The 16,131-nt window shown below is 39.7% G+C and overlaps 2 protein-coding genes across 2 annotated transcripts in view; one reads left to right on the forward strand and one right to left on the reverse strand.

The window, feature by feature from the left end:
* Positions 1–16,131, reverse strand: part of LOC307147356 (interferon-induced protein with tetratricopeptide repeats 5-like) — a 141,134-nt gene that overhangs the window by 15,358 nt on the left and 109,645 nt on the right. The gene's annotated exons all lie outside the window — the stretch shown is intronic.
* Positions 13,242–14,524, forward strand: LOC307147505 (uncharacterized protein). Its single transcript, XM_079852256.1, has 2 exons — positions 13,242–13,276; positions 13,542–14,524. The coding sequence occupies exon 2, from the start codon at positions 13,618–13,620 to the stop codon at positions 14,521–14,523; it is 906 nt and encodes a 301-aa protein (XP_079708382.1). The 5' UTR covers positions 13,242–13,276; positions 13,542–13,617; the 3' UTR covers position 14,524.

Consider the following 16,131-nt stretch of genomic DNA (forward strand, 5'->3'; position numbering starts at 1 on the left):
TTATTTCACAAGAACAACTATATAAAATGTATAAAACTGTTGACTCAGAGCAAGAGTTTATACACAACTTCAGTGTGCACGAGACAAAAATGAAGAAAGAAAGACAAAAAGAACTCTCAGGCTGAGGCTTACCTGTAGGGTGGCTAGCTGAGCAGTGAGTATCCAAAGACCACACCACTCACCCAATTATACTCCACACAAACACACTCACACTCACGCACACAAAGTGAGGGAGACGCAGTTGCCAATGGCAAAACACTCTGTGAGAGAAACACCACCACCAAAAGGGCATGGACAGCTAGCTTCCCTACACCGGGGGCCTTCAGCTCCTGAAATAAATCTAAATAAAAAAAGAAAATATATTCACAATTAGTCAATAGACACATTCATCGACAAATTATAATAGAATAAGTTCAAACCATAAAGGAGGTCAACAATTGGCGATTTACTGGCCACAGGAGTCAGACAGAACTGGTGTAGCCCAATAGGTTTACACCAAATTGCAAGTAAAACCTACCCTGGTAATCCAGAGTTCTCGCGAGAGCACAAGTTGAATTTGCTCAGCAAGTTACTCTGGTGTCGAGTAATGATGCTCATTAAATATGCCCCTCGATCTGAGCTGCACCAATCACATCGGGTTATCTGATATAGATGGGCCAGAGGCGAGCTAAACAGATGATGACAGCGCTGTGACGTCGAAGTCATTAGTAAACATTGCAAGATGCCTATGGATGAATACCAGTTGTTTGAAACGGCTTTGGTCGCTACAATGAACGAGTTAGACTTGGCTTTTTATCTAAAACATGAACAGAAGACGCCGCTCGAATCGTTCCTTTGCAAGAAGGATGTTTTTGCTGTTTTGCCGACCGGATACGGTAAGAGTCTAATCTACCAGTTAGCTCCGCTGGTAGCTAAGCGTATGGGGTTTATTGTTGTGATTGGTCATAGTGTTATCCAATTGCGTGCAGTGAGATTTTTAAATGCATACTTGGTGCCACCCCTCTAACTGGGCGATTTTCATTAGTCAACGCCAGACCATTAATCTTTTAGATTTAGGTCTGGATTTCCAGGCTAAGTAAAACCTAGACAGTGGGGAAACCAAATGCTAAAAAAAAAGGAACAAACAAAATGTGATAACTTGAAAATGTTGATTCAACACTAATGCAGCAAGCTTCCCTTTAAAGATAACAAGGCAAGGCAAGTTTATTTATATAGCACATTTCATACACAATGGTAAATCAAAGTGTTTTACAGAGAAGAAATTTAAATAATCAAAAGAAATAAGAATAATTAAAACAGTTTAGAATAAAAAAGAAAATAAAACAGTACAAATAGTTGGACGAATAGTGGCACAGTGCTCATTCAGTAAATGCACAGCTAAACAGATGTGTTTTGAGTCTGGATTTGAATGTGACTACTGTAGGAGAACATCTGATCTCTTCTGGAAGGTGGTTCCACCTGCGGCTGGCATAGTAGCTAAAAGCAGACTATCTCATGCTTAGAGTGAACCCTTGGTATTTCTAGCTGATGTGATCCTAATGATCTGAGTAATCTGTTGGGTTTATATTCAATGAGCATATCTGCAATGTATTGAGGTTCTAGGCCATTGAATGATTTATATACCAGTAATAATACTTTAAAATCAATCCTAAATGTAACTGGGATCCAGTGTAAAGATCTGAGGACTGGTGCGATATGTTCATATTTTCTGGTTCTGCTCAGAATCCTGGCAGCAGCGTTCTGTATGAGCTGCAACTGTCTTATGATCTTTTTGGGAAGGCCAGTGAGGAGTCCATTACAATAATCCACTCTGCTGATGATGAAAGCATGCACAAGTTTCTCTAAGTCTTGACTTGAAACAAAGCATCTAATTATTGCAATATTTTTCAGATGATATTATGCTGATTTAGTTATCGCTTTGACATGACTACTGAAATGAAGGTCTGACTCTAGAGTTACACCAAGATTCCTGACTTGATTTTTAGTTGTTTGACCCCGAGAGTGAAGGTATGCATTCACCTTGAGAGCGTCATCTTTGTTTCCAAACGCAATGACTTCAGTTTTGTCTTTAAGAAACCCCCTAACAGTAATGGTGGAGGATTCGCGGGCAATGATTCAGAATGGCATCCTTACCAGTCCAGCTGCGAACTTTCACGCCTGATACCAAGGGGATGTCCTCTATCATTAGTATTCGGTCCTCTGAACATGTTTCTGTGGAAATGTCGGGCAACTCGGCACCTAAAACAGTACAGTACTGGACACCTGGACACCTACTCAAGGCATCAGCATTTGCATGCTCCTTTCCAGGTCTATAAACAATAGTATATTCATACGCCTGCGACATAACTGCCCACCTCTGAATTCGCGGTGACCCAAATTGTGGAACAGCTTTCATCTCACCCAAGAGGGCTAACAGCGGTTTGTGCAAATTGTGAACTTTCTGCCAAACAGATACTTGTGGAAACACTGAATTACAAAAATAACAGCGAGCCCCTTTTTGTTGAGCTGCGAGTAATTGCGTTCTGCTGGAGTGAGAGTTCTGGACATGAAACTGATGGGTCTCACTTTACCAGCCTCCATCTGATTTGACAAAACAGCTCCCACTCCATAGGGTGACACATCACAGGCCATGATGAGGTCTTTTTGAGTATCATAATGAACAAGCACCTCAGAAGACTGAATGAGTTGTTTGGATTTCTCAAACGCCTCGCATTGTTCACTACCCCAATGCCATTTCATGCTTTTTCTCAAGAGGCAATGTAAGGGGGCCAGCAAGGTTGATAGGTTTGGCAGGAACTTGTGATAGTAGTTAAGCAACCCCAAATTCGCTTTCAATTCGGTCACATTTCGGGGAGCTGGTGCTTTGTGAAGAGCTTCCACCTTGTTTGATAGTGGACGAAGACCTGTAGAGTCCACTTGGTGGCCCAAAAACTCTGTCTCTCACTGCATGAATGCACACTTTTCTCTTTTTAGCCTCATTCTGCCATGCTTAAGCCGCTTCAGAACTTTACTCAGCGTGTGCATATGTTCTTGATCCTTCCTACCCATTATGAGAATGCCATCTAGGTATATCGTCACCCAAGGGATACCCTGCTGTAACCCCTCCATGATTCGTTGAAAAATGGCAGGACTGGAAGCCACACCAAAAGGCAGTCTATTGACTGTGAATAATCCCTTGTGAATGTTCAGTGTTACATATCTTTTAGACTCCTCATCCAAGATCACTTGCTGATATGCATGACTGAGATCCAGCTTACTGTATTTTTCACCCCCTGCTAACTTTTCCAACAGGTCTCTAGTTTGGGAATTGGATACGGTTCCAGTTTGGATGCCCGATTCACAGTAAGCTTGTAATCTCCACAGATCCTCACTGAATTGCCTTTATCTGGCTTAAAGGAACACTCCACCGTTTTTTTAAATAGGGCTTATTCACCGTCTTTCCTACATTTAGATAGGTAGAAAAACGCATTTTTGTCATTTTTGTACATTGTAAGAAGTTGTAGTCTGCCTCGACCCAGATTCCACTCCAAACTATATTTTAGAATGAGCTCATCCTCAAAATGGTTTAATTATCATAGAGATGAAAGAAAGTCAAGTTATATTGTTTCTTCACCATTTGGGTTGATCACATCCTGAACAAATGGTAGTCAACTGTAGAATGGGAATGGGTGTGGGACACAGAGAACCTTCTCAGACAATGGGGTGTCACAACTTCATTAACATACAGACCACATCTGTTGCAACAAGAGCAACTTCATTTACATTAAGAAGAGGATAAAAGGTTTAAGATTGGGATGTTCTGGGTTCATTCTGACGCCGGTGAACCCAAGGTGCTTTGTATACCTTGCCACTGCTATGCTGTAATAAACTTCATTTTTGAGATCTTAGACGTCCACATCATTTTTTCTTACAGCATGCATTGTTTTAGTTTGGAAGCGCCACCGCTAGCTTAGCTTAGCATAATGAATGGAATCCTTTGTTGGCAGCTAGCATGTCATGAGTAAGTGATAAAAAATTAAAAAAAACTAATGACTTCTTGTGGCCTGCGTATTCACAACGAGTACAAATAGCAATGCAGATTAAGACTAGGCGATTTCCTAGACAGATATTGACTTCAGACTATATTGGGGTGAAGCACAGGCGAAGCACTGCTACTTGGGCGCAGAGATATCACACTCACCACCAGTTCGTGTTGACTCTCATCCTCACGTCCTCAGGCTGTTGAGCGATCGCAACCTCCTCCTCCTGTCGTTCTATTTCCAAAGCACACAGCTCCTCTTCTGAAAACTCTGGTTCATTAGAGGTATGGTTCTGGCTCTTGACTGTCTGAGAAGTCACCCTCCTCGTCTCTCACAAAATCCGCCATGTTCATCGCCATTCACTATGTCTACTGTAGGAAAAATAGCCGGCTACTATTCACGCTGGTATGTTGACGGAAGTTGGGGGATTTCAGGTGTTGTGTGATATCTCTGTGCCCAAGTAGTCCCCCTGTGAGGGACCAAGCAGTCAAGGAATGAGGGCCATAGAAATATGTTCCCAAAAAATATATTTTACTGAATTCAAAAAAATCATATACAAAAGTTTCAAAAAGGAAACAAAGTCCAAATAATCAAAACAAATGTTAGGCCTATAAAAGAGATCAACAGAACAAACTAAACTCAAACAACTGACTTGACTTGACTAACTGAGTACGTGTAAAGACAAACTGAACTGATCTGCAAGCTAAACATCAGAGACACATTTATACAAACGGACTAGTCCACATTAACACATAAGGGAAGACAAAAACAACAACTTCACTAATACAACAACAAAATCAATACCAAGGCTAGTTAAATAATTACACTATAATTAAGTGCATATTTTTAACACAAATAATAAATCTAGGAAAAAGAACAAGCAATTAGGAAAGAAAATACCAACACAAACATTTGAGAACCCCCTCCCCCCCTCCCCCCGCTGGTTGGTAGCTAAAATAACTAAAACTAAAATAGCAGGTGAAGCGGCATGCCGGCCCTTAATTCGCACGGACCACAAACGGAACTAGCCGATCACCATCCGAAGCTCCAGTCATCCACTGGATGTGGATCCACATCTGTGGCCCCCATTATCTTTACAGACTCACATACGTTTTCAGGTTAAGAGAACAATCATTCAACTGAGGGACTTTGCCCACACTCCATAACTTGGCGTATTCTGTATTTGACATAATAGTGACACTGCAACCCGTGTCCACTTCAAAATTTACCTCCGTGTCATTCACTTTTAAAAGCATAGTAATAGGAGAAACTTTTGGAATTTGAGTTTCTACCACACTATACATAGTGAAGACTTCTTGCCTGTCACTGGCAGTGGTTTCCGCTGTGTCACTGATGTGATGAGCTGATCTATGTTTCTCTGTGCTTGACTGATGTTGCTTGTATTTTCCCCCTCCCCCCTTAGGCTTTGAATTGGTGGAGGGCAACCCCATTCTTTTTTACCACACTGGCACTGCTCTTGCAGAAAACGACACTCATGCTGTTTGTGATCACCACCACATCTGTAGCAGTTAGGGCTTGGCTCTTTATGCGTCCATTTGTTCCTTGCTTCGAACTTGAGCACTGTCTGCATTGACTGTTTAGCGTGCATGTCAGCGGACGCCTTGTTTTGTAAATCCAGCACGTCTTTATTTGCAGATAGATCGCCAGACCCACAGATTATTCAGTTACTTTGTCTATAATAGGCAAACCGCAAATATGCAGGTGTTCCATCTAAGCATACACATGAGATGTAATACGATAGAAGCATAAGTTACCGGGGGTCACAACAAAACAACCATTAATCTTGTAGCAAATTAGCTCTATGAAATATTAATAATCAATAATAACTGGTTATAATTGATTATGAATATTTGGATTAGTTAATATAATTAATTTTACTGTCGTAAATTAATATTACAATCAATTAACCTATTTGTCCTGTGAACACTCAGGATTAATTGTTTATTAACTCTAAGAAATGTACATTTCTGGGGCATGGGAAATGTCTTTCTTAATTTACAGTACTACTAAGAGCAGTAGCAAAAATCTAAATGATTAGTGACTCCAGTTATGAGCTTGAGACACGGACAACTTTACGTGTGACATGAACAAGATTTTATTAACTAGTCTAAACACTTAAACTACTCTAACATACACACACATACATGCATACAGTTTACCAAGAGAAAAAGAGCTGAAGCAGAATACAGGAAAGCAAGAAGTTATAGCATTGTTTGAAATTCAGCAGATCAACAGCCTTGAGCAAACCATTAGTTTAATTCTAACACACCCTTCTTTAAAGGGGTAAGGATACTTAATGTATCAAATAATGAGACTAAGTTTGATACTTGCATGTCTCGCCCATTTGAATTAAACTGTCCTGATGCAATTTGTTGAGGCTCCAGTTGATCTTTGCTGAGGTGGTCTTGATGAGAGAGAACCAGTGGTAGTCAGAGTATCTTTGGTGAATGGAAAGACAAGGCCGCAGCCTGGCACAAGCTTGGTGGGTCCTTAGAGGCTTCTAGTTCAACATCATATTCACATCAGCATTTCAGTACAGGAGTAAGAGAGAGCTAAAAGCTGATCAGTGACTTTAAAGCGTGAAGATGGCACAACCTCTGGAGGTGCAAGAGCCAATGAGAAGATTTCCCTTTGGAGGGAAATTTTACGACCCTTTGTGTTCTAGCAGGGCATTTGAATATGTACTTTCATTGGGTGTTTAAGAAAAGAATCTTTAAGATTCTTATAATACTAATGCATCACAAAGTTAGCAACATGTAATGTAAATTAACAAATCGGAGACGAAGATTGGATTTTTTAGAGACCAAACATGCCGCACATATAATGTTGGTTAACCATAATATGCAAAGTCTGAAACATTAACCCAATTGAGTTTACAAGAATACAAACGCCACATAAAAGGGAAAATCATGAGATGGGAAAATTAGATACATGTTTACACATTTATCAAGTGGTTATATATAGAATATATATAGGATTAACAGGGTTTTTATTTCTCTTCCTCTGCAAGAATTTAAGTGAGAGTCACAGCTCTCAGGACATTCTTTTCCGTCATAAAACCCAGTCTCAGTGTGTGTCCTGTAACAAGACACTGCGTCCTGCCAGTGTGTTAGCTTCATTTGGGGAACGTTTCACAGGCCTTATTTGGGAGAGTGAGTTTGCTGGATTATTCATTAAATAAATGAATAATTTGTGTGTGTCTGATTGGTCCAGACGCTACAATCTGCTGGAATTGATATGGAGTGAAAGACAGCCAGCACCCAACAGCAAAGTCGCACCAATCCTGACCATAACCTGGCTACAAAGAATACATACACACTTAAAGAGTGCATAATGCGCTAGCAGCAACATTAGCCAAATAGCTAGGTACTTACCTCCCGCAGAGCTGCATGCACACACACAAAAGCGATTGTAACAATGATACGTACCCAGGTGGCATAAACTCCGCCTTAAATAGGCCAGGAACGGCCGCCACTAGGCTGTCACACCGTCATTCATGTGACAACCACAATTAATAGGGCGGGATCTAACCTGCCCTGCTACACAATAATGATTTTACACCTTCAATTTCTTTCTCAACTTTTCAGGACAGCTTTGTTCCCTACCATAACTCAAAGCTCACGCACCTCCTCCAGAACTGCCTCAGATGAGAATACATGTTTTATAGCCTGTGATGGTTTTTTTTTGCAGTTTTGCAGAATATAATTCTTTTGTTGTTGTTTTTAGAAACATGTCTTATTTCTTTGCCTCTATACAGTTTGATGTTTGTGAATATATCACCTGAGGAGGAAAGCTTCAATGAATCACTGAATTCTCTACGCTTTGCCAGCAAGGTGAGTATAATCTCATGCATAATCTCATGCAATCACATCAATGTTTTTATTTTAAAAGAATACAGAACACAGTCTGTAGCACGTCTGCAGTGTTGCAGGTGAACAACTGTGTCATCGGAATATCAAATGTATATACTTTAACTTGTAAGAGAGAACAATACATTTTTCATTTTGACAAAATCGAAGTGCAGTTGTGAGCCTGATTATGATGCCAAGAGGACAAAGTTTGGACAATTTTGTTCTTGTGAATGCTTAATTAGTTTGCTGTGAAAATGCAAATGAGTTGTTTCTCTTACAAACTAATTACCATAGTAAATATGGTTTGTCAAAATACTTGTTACTATAATAAAACAGGTAATTTAGCCACTGTTATCATTAGAAATGAAATTTCACAGACTCTTTCAATGTTTGAAAGAGATCCCATGTTAATTATACCCTAAGTTTTGATAAAACATTGATAATATTAAGACCAAGGAACCAAAACTCCATAAGGTGACAGAATGGAGAAGAATAAAAAAACCTTGGGAGAACCCAGGCTCAGTCAGGGGGTCAGTTCTCCTCTAGCCAATGAACAAACAGTGTATGATTATGATTCAGGCAGCATTACAGGTCAGAAGTCATTGCATCACATTTTGCATCACTTCTGGCCACAGCACCTCTTGTTGTCTGGACATGTGCCACACAGGATTCTAACCCATGACCTGAAAGGTTTGGGGCTTGTGGCATTACTGATTGCGCCAATCAGTTGACGCTGGTTCACCAGGCTGCTGAGGAGAGCCTTCAGTGTGAGAAAGAGCACGCAAGAGCATTACTTAATATTTGAACCAGTTTAGCATGCTAAGCTAACGTAATGCTAATGTAGTTTATTAATAGCTGAAGAGCCATATTAGAATGAATAGCAACTGGTTAGCATGCTAACCAATTAGCATTCCCAAATTTGGCATGGACCCTCAGATCATGGTTCCGATGAAGCGTCCCAATTTTCGTTTCGATTGATCGAGGTTTGACCAGATACAGCCTCTGAACCAATTTTGGGTCAATCTTGTTAAGTTCGCGACATCATAACTTATCAGTCGTTTCTGTGTGGCTCAGTCCAAAGATAATCTGAGCCAATTTTCGTAAGAATTGGACAAAATTTGAAAGAGAAGCTTAAAACCTGAAAACTGTACTTTTCAAAATGGCCACTACTGTAATGGGTAGAGTCTTAATGTAAGATGTTGAATATGGTCAGCATGAAGAGAGGAATCAGGTCTACTAAGTTTCACTTTTCTTTATCAAAGAGTTCAACAGTTATTATTGTTTCAAATGTGATTTTTTTTTTAACTGGTGGTGGCTCTATAGAGTTAATCCTTGAGATCCCAAAATTGATCAGATTAAAGATACAATCACTACAAGTGTGCCAAATTTAATCATTTTCCTACTTCAGGGCTTGGCCCCTAATTATACCAACATGAGACAAATTCTAGGTAAAATAGTTTTAGATGAAGTATAGTTACTGTGACGTGTCATATAAACTGCTTGAATGTTGCTCTAGGCAAATATAGTTACCATGGCAATTTTTTGTAAGTGGTACATGTTTAGATATTCTATTGTTTCTGGTTCTTTGAAACAGCAGTTGTTGCCATGACAATAGAGAATGGGATCCAGTGTTTGGTTCCTTTTTTTTTTAGTCGGCCGAATCTAGAGCAGCTGTCTGGGATTACTTAAAGGTAAAACCCAAACCAGATGTCAGTCCACGGGTGAAAGTACAAACTGATATGAATAAATGATAACTAAACAATTACACTTAAAACAATTAGACTTGCAGAAATCACATACTTTGTGCTCAAAATGAGACTAGAATGTAAAATAAGCCTGATTAGGAATAGTGAACATTCCAAAAAGATACAAAAAATAAATGTGATTAGAAAAATTTTAATTATATTTTCTCGTATTTATTTTTGTTTTATTTATTTTTGTAATTTATTTGTTTTATTTTTGTGTTTTTGAAAAATTAGGCTATTTGAATTGTATTAAAACCAGTTAGGATCAGTTTGACCTGCAAACAGTAGGCCTATATTGTTAATTATAATAATAGTACAAGGAACCCACAACAATTAAAAAAATAAAAACATACAAAAATGTATTGTCTTTGTTTTTGTTTTTTTTAATAGATAATGGTGAGATTTCAATGATTTATTGACCACTGAACTAGAAAATGTCCCTGTTTTCCATTTTAGAAATCTAGCACCTTATTACGAGGTCAAAAAATATCCACGAATGAATTATTCACAATAATATGGCGAAAAGAGGGTGAATTTTCAATTAATGTCGACTTTAGTTACTGTGCAATGTGAGTTTTAATGTGGGTAAATGTGATTGCAATGCTGTATGGTGTCATATTACACTAAACACCATCAAACATGATAAGTGGATTATAGTTGGCCAGCTTGAAGAGGGATTTGCTTTAGTGTCTGCCCCTGCCACAGTGTGATGAATTGATTGACATCTTCATTTTGTCATGGTTGTTCATCTGTTCACTCTCTAGGCAGCAAGTGGTCCGTTAACAGAAAGTGCTTGTTTTTTACCTCACTCTGTCCGTGCCACTGAACAGAGAAAGGGCAATGCTGCACGGTGCCGTTTGCAATATGATGATTTGAAGGTTGAGGGATAAATTTGGTGGTCACTGGCTCATTTCAATGAAATTTAAATTTAATGAAATAAAATCTATATGAATTTAATTTGTAACTGCTGGTGACTTCTGCAATAATTTCAGGCAACACTGGGTATGTCTGTGGTTATTAAGAGATTGGTTGTTTGTGGATGATAAATCAAGTCAAGTCATCTTCATTTATATAGCGCTTTTAACAATGTAGATTGTTTCAAAGCGGCTTTACAGTGATAAACAGATAATTTAAGGTAAAAGAGATTGTTTTGGCTTATAGCGGTTCTTGAATAAAGATATTTTCCAGCTAAAGTTAGTTTTGATTGATTCACTTCCGTCGCAACGATCATTAGTTATTAAATTAGAGACCACTAAGATGACACCGTTCTCTCTACACAGACTTTAAACGCAAACCTGTAAGAAACGCTGATGGCGCTCACGTGCACATCAAGAATTAATTCTATAGTTATGCGCATTTGAATACCCAGACAGCATGGTAACATTGGTTCAATGTTGAGTTTTGATCCAAACCATCATTTTGGTTGACATCAAAATTTCAGTGTTTAAAGTGTGTTGGATCAGCATTGAAATTTTGATGAAAGGGAACAGCAAACATGGGTGAAGACAGTGACATTGAACTAACAGTGAGTCTTAGTTTATGAGCACAAGATCTTGCAGGCATGTATCTGTGCAAAACACTACTGGGTGTTTCCCAATCAGTGGGGCGTTTCAGTTCATGATGGGCACTTTCAATGGTGTTACCTCATTTGCTCTAATACACTGGGGGTTTGGTTTAGGGGTGGGCCCTCATGATTTTAGCAAGTCTTGTGAAAAATGCTTGAAAAACACCAATGGGCTCTATGCACGCATCACTTCCGCACTGGCGTAAGGATGTTTGGACATTTCCGGTTAACGGAAGAAAACATTAAACACTGGCAGTCGACATTTACAATGGCAGAGACGAAGTTCACAAGGTGTTTGCTGGAGTTGCCGAAAGTGTCTGTTAACGATATCCGGAGGATCGTCCGGGCATCCAGTACGACACCACGTAGCAAATTAGATAAAGGCTTTAAATTTTACGTTTCTTCATTTCTTTGCAACTTTGAAGGTAATTTGCTAACGCTAGCTAGCCAGAGCTAGAAGTCTAGCTTTGGTGTTTTAAGTCATGACTCCGTCCTGCTTCAGGTTAATCATGCTTTAAATAAAGTTTAATTATATACCTCTCACTTCGTGTGTTTGTACTTTTATTAAAGTATCAGGTAAAAACAGGGCAACAAATGAGATATCTGTGAGAGCCCACTGCTACCGCTCAATGAAGAAGCTAAAGCCACCACACCAGCTGAAAGTAGGACTAGATTAAGAGACACGTTCAAAGTTCTGTTGAACTTGTTTAAGGTTCCGTTCAACAAAAGTTTTACTCGTTACCACATTTCAGCTTTGATTACAATTTCTAAGAGCCACCTTTATGGTTTTCACGAAAGCTGAACAGTGGTAGCCTAATACAGAACAGGGTAGCTGAGTGGGAATTGCCATGCTTTGTTGTTGGGTCTGTTAAACAAATTGGAGTTCGGTTTAAAATGTAAACAATAATGAGTTTACAATAATTACTACTTTTGCCTGACTTGATGACTGCAAAGACAGTAAAATATTCCACTCAGCTATTCTTCAAACTGCTGTTGTTCTACTCAAAACTGTCCTGTCATCCTTACTTCATTCTTTATAAACATAAGGCCCAACTTCCTTGCTTTTGTACTTGATGTTTCTACTCTTCAAGAGGAATTAGGAGCAAAACCTGAGCAACTCTTTGCAACACTGCATTTCGATCGTTGCTTTTACCTTACCTAAACACATACGCATGCCAGTTATGTATCCACCTCCTCCAAAACTCCGAAGCTGCTGCCAGATTATGTTCCAAGGACACAAGTTTCCTATTGTGTATCAACAACACTCAATAACAGTTTATGTGTTAATCACAAAATTTATTCCCTAACAATTTGACAACAGCTACTTGTGAAGTAGGCTATTCAACTAGCCCGCTTGCTTGCAAGACTCCGTGGCTGAGCAGTGTGCACCCACCCACTTCCTTATTTGGGTTTTGGGTTGCCAGGTTTTAAGACAGAAAGTTTTAGGCTAAATTGAAAGTAAGTAAATGTGTAGGGTGCATTTCATACACAATCTGGCAACCTGGGAAATGTCAGACTAACAGAAAAAAATTATGGATCCGTGATTTTAAAATTAAGTTTGATGGTCATGCAAATTACGAGAGTTTTCTGTGCAGTATACACAAAAAAGTAAAAAAGTGCAGTGTACACCAATAAAAAGAAGAAAGAACTGGTTTTGCTCCTACTGCTGCTGCTGTAGACCCTCTTCTGTCAAAACGCATTAAATTATGCTTCTGTGTATTTCAGATGACATTACGTGATTCACAGCCAGTTATGCTTGTTAAAAGCTACTGTTCCTGTGTGGCTGGGTGTGGGATATGCAATCATTTGGTTGCCTTACTTTATCAGACTGCCCATTACTCTGAATGTGGCATGTCTGTCGTCCCTCCTGTACTTTCATGCACTGAAACCGAGCAGAAGTGGCATAAACCACGAACAATGGTTTGTATCATTTCAATACCAAACAGTTGTATCACATGCATACTAGCATCTCTCCTAATACCATTTCATAAATAAATAGGGAGTGAAGCCAGGACCTGTGGATGCCATGGTTGTAGTGAAGCCCAAACCATATGCTACTTCGGCAAGCGGAATTAGGTGTGCAGAGTCCAATTAAATAGGCAGATTACAATGTGTTGCAAAATATATGTTACTGATAGCTGTTAGATAATGGTGTATTTCCTAGTGAGTCTGTGTACTTTTCCTGCTGCGTAGTGACATCTTGGTTATCTCAAATGTCATGATCAGGCTGTACCGCTACGACGAAATACACAACGCAGTCGACTATTAGATAGTCTAAAGTCTATACAGTTACACCTAGAATTCATAAGAATCCTACAATGGCCTGATATTGTTATTCCAGATCTACACTTTACAAGGGATACAGTGGTGAGCTACCAGACCCATCAACCCTCAACCCACTACCTGCCTATGCTGACATGGAACCAGACTCTCTTCCCCTTATCTGCAGAATGAACATCACATCTGACAAACCACTCGTGGACTCCATTTTTGGCAAGGTACAAACTGGCAGTATCCTGTCATATCAACACCCACCACCTCCACCTGACAGTGTTGTCATCCATGAGGATGCACCACCGTTTCCAAAAGTCCCACTGAAAGGTTACCATCTACAACAAACAGAGTGTTCATTCGCCATCATGACGGATCAAGAAAAGCTGCACCTCAGTTCTCTGTCTGTGACTTTGACACAGTCACACCAGATTGAGGAAGCAACAAGATGCCAAAGTGCAACACCCGAGTGGCATTCCCTGAGGAAGGAGAGAGTGACTGCTTCACATTTCCGGGAGGTAAGCCATGTAAGAGGTACAAGCACAGCAGAAAAACTGGCAGAAAGAATTATCAGAGGGACAAGACAAACACCGCTAATGAAAAGGGGGCTAGAAATGGAAGCAGGTGCATTGAAGGACTATGCGGTTCTAAAAAATCTCAATCTGACCAAGTGTGGGCTAGTCGTGCACCCGGACGCACCTTGGCTGGGTGCATCGCCTGATGGACTGGTTTATGACCCACTTGAGCGACCATCATTTGGTCTGGTTGAAATGAAATGCCCAAATGTAGCCAGCTATATAGACTGCAAGTTCCTGAGATTTGACCATGGCCTACACAAATTGAAGGAGAGCCATTGTTATTATTGGCAAGTCCAGGGACAGTTACTCCTCACAGGCATAGAATGGTGTGATTTTGTTGTTTGTGCCCACGATGACATTTTCGTGCAGCGCATTTACCGAGACAGCACTGTGTTAGGCTCCCTGAAAGAGAGATGTGATTTGTTTTTCTTTAACACATACATGCCCAAATACCTCGCTATGAAAAGTAACTGAACAGACACATGCAGTGTTGCATTATTGTACAATCATTTTAAAGTTTTTGTCAACTGTCTTATTTACAACATTGTAATATTAATCATCACATATACAAATTGTAACATCAAATTGTAAAATAAATTGTAATTGTAAATTAAATAAATGTAAAATAAGTAAAAATAAGTTTTGTACAATAAATCGTAAAATAAGTGATATGTTCATTAATTTATGTATGTTTATGACGCTCACTTCTTACCTAGTGTGTCTAGACAATCATCTGCTACGTGTGCAGTGTATATCGCGATATACTGACCTGCGTTCTCTTCCCACTATATCAGCTGTTGCTCGATATATCAGAGCAAATGAAAAGGTAGACAACACAAAGAACAAAGCACATAGCACACAATCAGACCGCGGGCAGAGACAAAAACTCGATTCACTACAGAAAACTCATTCCGCTACAAACGAGCTCAGTTCGCGATCGAGAGAGAGAGCATGAATGAACACGCCATCCCTTTAATGTTGTGCTGCCAACACTAGCCATTGGTTGCCCAGGCTTTAACCAAGGGCCCATTTTGATAGTTGACCAAAAGACATGCGACTGTTGAAGGGTTAAAATTTAAGAATATGTTTTCAGATATGCTTCCTTACATAACATCACGGTGAAGAATACTGATTTTAGCATTTGAGGTTTTAATTTAGATAGTATATAAACTGAGAAAGTGATTATTGAGTTTACAGCAAGATATTCCTGCCTGACCTGTTTTTCCTTTGTAAGTTAAATGAGTCAGATCACGGAGACGCTAACCTATTGTCTTTAATGGCCCTTGGAGCAAGAGCCACAGTCCAGACGTTGAATCGTTAGGTTGATTGACTTTCACCTTTTGTCTTTAACGGCTCTGGGATGGCTCTTGGAATTGGAGCTCCTGGCCAGTATCAGCATGTGAATAGTTATGCTGATTCAATTGGACTCAGAGTAGGGTGTGTTCCTACTTCATTTGCATGCTTTGTTCAGAGTCTCCACCTCTATGTAATCCCTCCCCCTTGGAATGTATATAACTACAAAGCATACTGTATTAGAGTTAGATCATGTTGGAAGTTTCTACAGCCGCGTACAGTGGAGTTCTCAATAAAGAACAACTTCTGTTGAACGCGATCCCGACTGTCTCCTGGTCTCTGCTTTGAAGAAAGAAAAACTTTACAACACTGTGTAAAGTTGATTAATGCTGCCCGTCAATGAAAGAGGGATTTCTGTGCCGAATAGTTTATGTTCCTTAACCCTGCGAATGAGCCGCTCAACATGTACTCTCAGTCTGGCAATAGATTGTGTCCTGACCTCTGGCTCAGAGAGTTGTGCTCTCTTACACAGAAAGGTAGGTATGTGGACTTTGCAGGGCACACAGTCTTCTACGAGGAAACCTTTGTCAACCATTATGGCCATAGATGGGTTTAAGAGAGGCACAATGCCAGACTGCTTCAGAATCTCTTTATCGCTGATGGCACCCTCATAGAGAGACGAAACAAAGGTTACTGCGCCGTGAGGGGCCATCCCAATTAATCCTTTAAAGGGGGGGTGAAATGCTCATTTTCACTCAATCTCCTGTTAATCTTGAGTACCTATAGAGT

Source organism: Squalius cephalus (genome assembly GCF_949319135.1).
Source record: "Squalius cephalus genome assembly, chromosome: 19".
Classification (NCBI taxonomy): Eukaryota; Metazoa; Chordata; class Actinopteri; order Cypriniformes; family Leuciscidae; genus Squalius; species Squalius cephalus.